The following is a 9,447-nucleotide window of genomic DNA, read 5'->3' on the forward strand; positions in this document are numbered from 1 at the left end:
CACCACCAAAATATCAAACAATTAATCCTCTCCATAAATGTCTCCCTTTTGATGGCATCCTTTGGTTTGGGAGCTTCATATCCACCTTATTCCATTGTCGCGTTACCATCCTGAGTGTCTTGGGCTAGAGAGTAACCTTTAGGCTCTAAGGGGGCCAGTGCCTCATCATCCACCAGTTGGTTATTGCGGACAAATTTGAGGAAGTCCAACTTGCTCAGGTCCAACTGGGGATAGAGGAAGGAAACATGCTCTTTTTCATGCTCAAATTAGACACTATAGGTCAAGACCAGTTTGTTAGTAAGATTTTGCACCTCCTCCTCTAGCTTCTTTTTTAACAGAGGGTGTCTTCTAGAGATTCCCTCAAAGATTTCTCTGCATCGGTGATCTATGTAGCCTTGGCCTCTGCATCCACCAGCTTCTTCTCCCAGGCCCCATTGTCCTTCTATAATGCCTCTAACAACCTTTGGATTTCAATGTAACCATCCACATATTTCTTGAGCTTCACCGCCATCTCATTCTCGTCTTGGTACTGCCTATTCTGGTCGATAACATACAACATTAACGCCCTTAATAAAAGGTTATTCTTCATATAGATAATGGTAAGAGATGATTTAGATAAAATAGATTAATAGTCACCAAGTAAATCCTAAAAAAGGGAGATAAGAACCTATGAACTGAATATCATCAAAGTTAGTGCCACTCCACAGAGTAGGGGAAGGTGCTGGAGCCTTGCCTTTAGTAGGATTTAGAGTGCTCGCCTCTCCTAGAGCATGCGAGATATTACCAGAAGCATGTGAAGAACCCTCTTTATGACGTTAGGCCTTCTCATTAGGCGACTCAAGAGCTTGTTCCCCAATTTTCTTCTTTCTTCCTTTAATAACAAAGCCTTCTAGATGGCTCTGGGGGCTATCAGTCTCTCCACGAGAGACTTGGATCTTTTCCTACATTTTCCTCCATAGAAATCCTTTCCAGCTTATATGTAAAACAATTCACAGTGGTCACATGCGCTATTTGGAAGTGCCCTTAAAAGCACCAGATTATTCAAAACTTAGTTAGGTAATCAGCAAGATAGTTATTGCCCTTCAACCACTGATCAATTAATGTGCGTGAATCCATAACCATAAACTTTCCTAAGAGGTGAACTATCCACTCCTCTCCAAGGGTAAGGTACTTAGTCTCATATCCCTCGATCGCCACGAGCTCGTCTGCCTAGGTCAAGGGAAAGAAGGGGCACCATCAACCCCTACTGCTATGAGAAAATCCTTTCACCCTCTCACTCGGGAAAATATGTCCCTCCAATTCTTGTAGTGGTTGGAGTGAGGCTTAAAATGGGCCTCTTGACAAGCTGCCTAGGGACACCCAGCCTCCTTTTGAAGGTTTAGTAGCATAAAATGAGAAAAATATCCCAAAACTAGAAGAAAACTTCAGACCTTCACATACCATTTCAAAATCCATAATAATACCCCAACTATTATGAAGCAGCTGGGAAGGAGCGGCATCGAGGACCTTGATGACCTTCGCGAAGAAAGGGGAAAAGGGAGAAAACACCATATCCTTTAAAAAGGGGAGGTGTAAGTAAAAATAAGGGGAGTTAGAAGATACAGGCGTGCTAACCCTCTTTGGTGGTGAACAAGCTTCTAAGATAACCATTTATTCATATTATGAGGAAGAAACCTCTACTCATGTGTAGAAAGAGAGGATTTGATCGTCAAAATTATAGTAAAGCCCAATGTCCTTGGTGTCCTTAGGCACACCAGAAGGGGCAGCCATTCTCTTTTTGTTCTTGGAAAAACAAAAGAACGAAAAGAAATAACCACCACCGTCACATTCATTAAAGGGGTGACTATAATCCTCAAATCCCACTATTTTACGCTAACCTAAACCCCATTTCAAACTTTACCTTACAATCTCTACTTATAACTATTACAAAAGGGAGGAAAAGGAAAAATTAATACCTGAAAGGATTGGAGATGATGAGTCAGGAGTGTGTAAAGAAGTTAGGCTCGTCAAAGAACATGCAAAAATTGTGAGAGCAAAATAGAGAAAGAATATATAAGGAGAAGCTTTTATAAGGGAGTTAAAGCCACAAGAAACCTTTTAGGCTCCCTTATAATTTTGAAAATATCAGCATGCTTCTAGCACGTGGCACGAGTGTTTAGTGTCTAAAGAAAGGCCATCATTGCTTACATTAAAAGGTTTCCTTCAGACTCTCCTCCCATTTAAAATGTTTCCTTCAACTAAGCAACTCACCCCAACTAAAGGACTCGCCTCCAATTTAAAAGGTCACCTTCAGCTAAGAGATTCACTCCCAATTGAATGACCCACCTCCCAATTTAAAACGTCTCCTTCAGCTGAGGGTCTCGTCCCTAGCTGAAGGACTCGCCTCCTATTTAAAAGGTTGCCTTCAGTTGAGGGATTCTCCCTTAACTGAAGGGCTCGCCTCCCATTTAAAAGGTTGCCTCCACCTGATGGACTTGCCCTCTGAATAAGACGCATATACATGCATTATCCCTCCACCAATCATACAGACTGATTCATGCCATGACTTCCATGAAAATAGGTATCTTACAATTTCTCCTAGTCAAGGGGGAACAATTACCACTTCTTAGGGTTTCCTAAACCATAAGCCCAAAAGTCTCTATAAATATCTAACCCTTTAAGGGTAGAAGACATGAAATTCTGGCAAGCAGATCCCTGATGTTGAACACGATGTCATGACCTCATGGTCTGCATATTATCACACAACAAACAGTAGCAGGATAAATAAAACAGTAAATAACACACACAGTGATTAACCTAGTTTGGTGCAACGTCACCTGCATCTGGGGGCTACCAAGTCATGAGGGAAATCCACTATCACAAAATTAGTTTGAAGTCATGAACAACCTCAGTGTTTACAGACTTCTCTCATAATCTCTACTTATGGATGTTTCTATCTAGAGCAACCCTAGATATGAGACCCATCTCACTTCCCTCAATCACAAGATAACACACATCAGAAAAGTACAATCCACTCTTGCTTAAAAGATTATGAGGGATAGTAAATTACAAATCAATATACTCAGCCCAATTCAAGTATCAATGTGATACTCGAATGGCTCACATAAAACACACATACGAAACCTAATGATAACACAATTCTATACTGCTTTTCGATGCATTCCTAGGTTAAGAACTCATCTATATATAACAATGATACGCACGGGCTCAGTCTTTGATATGAAGCAGATCCAAGATCTCTTCTCAATCTTCTGAAGATACGATTCTCATTAAATCAAATGTTTCCTAAAATATCTTGATATTGTTCCTTTGTGTACAAGTCAATAGACGATATTCTTCAATCATAGGAAAACGCGCAATAGATTACAAAAACTAAATCTTCAGAGAATTTGTAGGAAGCACAATTAACTATACTAAATCTCATAACTAACGCAAGTTGGATTATGCAAAATGTTGAAGCAACATGTCAGGACATCTTGTTCAACATCTTGCAAATACTTGTTTTTCCAAAAAGCAGTCAATCACCAAAAGACAAACCTAACAAGACATAACATAACTTACCAAGTATTACGCATATCACAGAGCCTCTCACCTCATGTGAGCTGGACTCGCGTACACCATAAAATCCATAATATCAGAATACAGGGCCTCTTGTCGCTGCGGGCGAGCCCTAACTTTTATAAACCTAATAAGCCCTCTAACTATTCCCTATCAGTGTAGGCATACCACACATACTTGTACTTTTTTACCATTACAAACTCTAACCCAGAGTCGATAGAACTCACCCCAATTCTCAATCCGTCCATAAGGACAAGACCAAGATAAGGTAATAAAATGGGCCAAATCAATCACTTTGGCCCAAAACTAACACCAAAGGAATATTCAAATTAGGAAGTATTAGACAAAGCACACAAAGTGGATTAGTAATCATAATGAGTCTGAATCAGACAAGGGAGTAATGATTTTGATGATTATTAGTGGTCTTTATATGCCTTAAATATGGAGCAAGTAAGGACTGATATGTAAGGGATACCATTACGGAAGAAAAGGACAAACATTTTTCATATGACTCAAACACATACTTGCGACTCTAACTGGCTCCGTGCTAGTATAATTATCGATTAGTGTACTTTATGTCTACATAACTAAAAAGGTTCATACTATATCTAACACCACAAGAACTACCATTAACGGATTAAAATCCACCATGAGAATCACTAAAAACCACAAACAAAAATCTACTCTAAAATCAAGTCAAAACACTTGATTTGAAATTGGTTAAGATAGAGGATATGCTGAATTCAGTTAGAGAAAATATATGAATTCACTCGTGATCTACCTATAAATCATTTTCATTCCAAAGGTACTTTTCTCCTCCACTTCTGTAACAATTGTTGACACACTAAAAAATATAATAATTGCGAACCACTATAGACTAGTCAACAACATGGCAAATCATAGAAAAACCACCATTAGACTTGGTTGTACCACTTAAAGAGATGAACAACTCAAAAGGGTGTCTAAGGTTATTGAGAAGAACCACTTGTACGTCCAACCACTAAAAAATCATATACCACACAGTCAACGCAAGCTCACAAGTGAAAAAACATGGGAAACCAACTCACAACCGAAACCCCACACAAGGGACAAGAGATCCATCACGACCAACTATCACCCCACTTTTAAACGTATTCTCTTTAAAAGGGATCGTATTTTACAAAAGTTGTCAACAAAAGACCACCACCTTAAAAGGAGCAAATTTAATTCATATGAAGAGAAATATCAAATTCTCAACGAGATAAAACAAAAGAAGAATTAAGACAACATAAAATATATCATCTCGTGTATGATTCCATCAATCTTCACTTATGTGCCTTGGTTATATGGTTTTCTCTTATTTAACAATATTTGCTTGTTATCTAATAGTTTGGATTAATAGTGTCAATCCAATTAAAAATAAGAATCCTATTCCTTAAAAAAAAACATTCCAAGTATTTGTTTTTTCTCAATCTTGGTAAAAATGTCAAAACATAGAAAAACATGAACCTATGTTGGATTTTTCTTAACTTTGTTGAATATGTCAAAATATGGAACAAGATTAACTCATGTTGCATTTTTCTTATAATATAACCCGGTCCACCTTAAAACTTCAATGTTCTCACGCATGCTAACACGTCTTCCTCATAAGGTTTCACACTTATGCAAAATTCAAATTTCTCATTCATCTTCTATATTTATTATAACTGACACATTTCTATAACTAGCTTTACCTTCCATATTAGAGTACCACATTTTCTCTCCCTTCCACCAATGATGAAGGTAACTATCCAATTTCTCTGTTTTTCTATCTCCTAAAATAGAACTTCAATTATTTTACCTGTTTTCTCTCTTTTGCAGAATTCAACCCTAACAGCAACAACAACAACAACCGTTTTTGTCATTTTACTCTTTCTCCATTCCTCACTAGCTCTCAAGGTACACTCTTTTTTGAAATCTTTGTGATTTTCAATAACCTTTTTGGTTCTTTGAGCGAAACTAAACCCTCTTCAACAGGAAGGACAAATATGCTTAGCAGATAAAAACTGTGATTCTGGTTTACACTGTGAAACGTGTGTGGCTAATGGAAACTTGCGACCAAGGTGCACTCGTATTCAACCAATTAACCCTACTTCAAAGGTTTCACCTTTTTTTTCTCTTCATTTTGGAGTTTTCTTTTGCTATGAATGTGTTTGGTTCCCAACATTATAAAGTATCTGTTTTTATATAGGTGAAAGGGTTGCCATTTAATCGGTATTCATGGTTAACAACACATAATTCATTTGCACTTTTGGGTCAGAAATCAGCAACTGGTTCTGTGATTCTTGCTCCCACCAATCAGCAAGATTCCATTACCTCTCAGCTTAATGTAATGTTCTCTTCTATCCCTCAACACAGTTATGATAAAATTTTGATTTTTGGTTAAAAATGATTTTAAGTTAAAGTGATTTATGTTTGAATAAATTTTTGTAAAAGTGAGTTTATCGGTAAATTTTAGTGTAAAAATCACGTTTAGACTAAAAACTACAAATACATTCTACACGAGAGAGCTAACTATGTCAGAATCAATTCTATATGTCCAATTGTCCAGAATCAGTTCTAGATGCTCCAAACGTGAAACTAATTGTACATCTCCTTTTAAGATTGAATTATAGAAGTGACTTGACATGTTGGAATAGTAGATTCTTATTGGATGCAAGTTTGGTTTACCTTAGTGCATCTCTTTTAAACTCAATTATTAATTATGTTGTTTGGTTGTTTCTAGGAAAGTTTTGAATTTGAGGAAAGTGAAAGTGAAAAGAAAAGGAAACCTCATTGAAACTTTAAGCTTATGTTAGTTAGATGATCATTTGTGTGTATCTCAAAGTGTTACGTTTCAGCCTACTTAAAGAGAAAGCTAAGCTTGTGCTTTCTGAATATTGCATCAGAACATAATGTCCCCACTTTCAATTATTCTATTGAAAAGTTCTCAAAGTGGTTGTAGGGTTGTTGGAGAATAATAATAATAATAATAATAATAATAATAATAAATCACTTTATATGATAGTTTAGTCTATGAATCTGATGCATGTTTGGTTATGGGAGATTCTATATTAAATTGATTAAAACAACTAGGTTTTTTTTTACATGGTTGAATAGTTCAATGAATTGATTAATTACTTGTTTTATTGGATTAGTTAGAGACTTAGTATCATGGTATCAAATGGTACTACTTTCTTGTTTGAGAATGTTTTTAGTTTTTAATGACATGTTGGAACATGTTGAAGCAGCCCTATTAAATAAATAGCATAATCTGGTTTTGAAAAATGGTTTTGAAGTTATCAAATCTAGCATAAGAAAGAGGTTAATGGGTCAAAGTTCATACACAAACAACATAGAAGTGAAGACTTGTAACTCATCCTGTTTGGATAAACAATTTGATTAAGCACTTATAGCATAAACGCTTATCATATAAGTGCTTATATGTATAAGCTATTTGGATAACAAAAGATAAAATGAAGTCAAATTATTTTCATATAAACTACAAGTTGTTTTCTTAAGCCGTCTTTGAGAGTTCATGGAAATAAGCTGAAAATAACTTAATTGCATGACTTGACTACAATTGGTCCCTTGGTGAGGATTCTTTACATACCTCATTACATTGATCAATAGCATGATTTACAGTTAGATGAAAAGTTCAAAGCTGATGAAAAGAAAGTTATCCACTGTTAATTTTCCAATGGCTAACAGAAGTTTAAGCTACTACAACTTCTTGAGGAGATTATTGATTACAGATTTTGACACCTTAAGCTTATATTTCACATTTTTCTTTCAGAATGGTGTACGAGGATTGATGCTTGACTTGTATGACTTCGAGAATGATGTTTGGCTGTGTCACTCATTTGGTGGCCAGTGCTTCAACTATACAGCTTTTGTAAGTGACAAATTGTTTATATGTAATCTGGTTATGATGAATTTACTTCAATAGTTAATAGTTATCCAAATTGTGAACAATGCAGCAACCTGCCATCAATGTTCTCAAAGAGATTCAAGCATTTCTCGAAGCAAATCCATCAGAGATTGTTACTATCATTATCGAAGATTACGTTACTTCACCAAAAGGCCTAACAAAAGTCTTTAATGCTGCTGGTCTGAGAAAATACTGGTTTCCAGTATCTCGAATGCCAAAAAACGGCGGAGACTGGCCGACAGTAGATGATATGGTCCAAAAGAATCAACGTTTAGTAGTTTTCACTTCAAAAGCGGCTAAGGAAGCTTCCGAAGGGATAGCCTATGAATGGCGATATTTAGTAGAAAACCAATGTAAGTAGCTACAAGCACCTAAAATTTAAGTTAACTATGGTATCGGTAACAAGATTGTAAATGCGATTTAAGAGTTCAATTTTTACTTTTGCAGATGGAAATTCAAATGGAGGAATGAAGGCCGGTTCGTGTCCAAATCGCGCACAATCACCGTCTATGAACACAACATCGAGATCATTAGTCCTAGTGAACTATTTTCGGGATCTTCCAGATGAAACTCAATCTTGCAAGGACAATTCAGCTCCTTTGCTTGACATGGTCAACACTTGCTATCAAGCAGCCGGAAAACGTTGGGCTAATTTCATTGCTGTTGATTTCTACAAGGTATTATATTATTAATTTGCTTTTGAATTGATTTTTCAAATAGTGGCGCTATAGTATAACGGAATTTGACGAAATTATTATTGTTCTGCGATATACTATAAAGTAAAGGGTTGTCAAATAGGGGATAAATCGCGCTATAGCACTAGAATTTGCCATTGACAACACGGATTGTGAATATGTGATGACATGATGCAAACATAATATACTTTTTTTGATCACATTGATGTTTTAGAGGAGTGATGGAGGAGGAGCTCCAGAAGCAGTTGATGTAGCTAATGGTCATCTAGTATGTGGATGTGGAAACATAGCCTCCTGCAAGGTTTGTAGTCATTACATTCATTTTCTTCTATGTTTCATTACTAGTATCAGAAACGGTGGATCTTTTACTGGGTTCCAAAAACTTATGCATATAAATGTTGCATCTCCTATCATATACTGAATTTTCGTTTTTATCTGCACAGGCAAACATGACATTCGGATCATCATGTCAGTTACCTGAGGCTGAACTAGCTCCAAACCGCGAAGCAGCATTAGCATCCAGCTTTAGCATTCAAAATTGCAAGCCACTTGATTTATTGTTGTCTTTTGCCATTACTCTTTTGGTAATGCTCTTGGCATTGTGAAAGGATTTGGACTTAAATTATCACGCTTTTCAACTGCAGAGAATCCAGACCCTTGTTATGGTAACACTGATTACTCGGAATACTATAGATGATTTTGTGTAGTGGTTGTTGTTTTATTGTTTATTGTAGGGGTGAGATTTGAAAGTTGTAGTTGTTTGGTGCAAATTGTAGTTGTAATTTTATAGTCTTGTTAGGTGTGCAATTCAATTGTCTCATTAACTTGATACTATTGTGAAATTGTTAGTGTGCACCATGTGGTGGGTGGTATGGTATTTTATATTTTTAGATACATCATGATTAAGAGTGTAAGTAATGGACAAGAATGATGTTGTTTAAATGTCTTTTGATGGATATGGCTAATTTGTATTAACTTACATAGATTAAGGGATGTTTTGTAGAAAAAAAAACTTAGATCAATGCGACACTTTTGAGTTAAAACACTAGTAATTTTTACCATACATGATTAATTATACTTTTGCTCACAACTAAATGTGATTTTCTAACTTTGATTTCTGTTAAAATTTTATTAAATATTTAACCTCTCACATTTTCACCCTTTGCATGACTGGTCTATATAGACTCTATACTTTCTAATGTATGATGACTAGGCAAACAAAATTTTAATAGTCATGTCACGTGAACATGAGGTGGATTCACATGT

General features: G+C 36.1%; 1 protein-coding gene across 2 annotated transcripts; it reads left to right on the forward strand.

The window, feature by feature from the left end:
• Positions 1-5,125: 5,125 nt before the first annotated feature.
• LOC127106069 (PI-PLC X domain-containing protein At5g67130) lies at positions 5,126-9,139 on the forward strand. Of its 2 annotated transcripts, XM_051043351.1 has the most exons (9): positions 5,126-5,319; positions 5,398-5,475; positions 5,554-5,676; positions 5,768-5,905; positions 7,352-7,450; positions 7,536-7,839; positions 7,934-8,163; positions 8,396-8,482; positions 8,625-9,139. In XM_051043351.1, the coding sequence occupies exons 1-9, from the start codon at positions 5,311-5,313 to the stop codon at positions 8,784-8,786; spliced, it is 1,230 nt and encodes a 409-aa protein (XP_050899308.1). In that variant the 5' UTR covers positions 5,126-5,310; the 3' UTR covers positions 8,787-9,139. The 2 variants fall into 2 exon arrangements, with proteins under 2 accessions (XP_050899308.1, XP_050899309.1); XM_051043352.1 differs by lacking the exon at positions 8,625-9,139 and having other exon boundaries at positions 8,267-8,415.
• The last annotated feature ends 308 nt before the right edge of the window (positions 9,140-9,447 follow it).

This window comes from Lathyrus oleraceus, chromosome 7, assembly GCF_024323335.1.
Source record: "Lathyrus oleraceus cultivar Zhongwan6 chromosome 7, CAAS_Psat_ZW6_1.0, whole genome shotgun sequence".
Classification (NCBI taxonomy): Eukaryota; Viridiplantae; Streptophyta; class Magnoliopsida; order Fabales; family Fabaceae; genus Lathyrus; species Lathyrus oleraceus.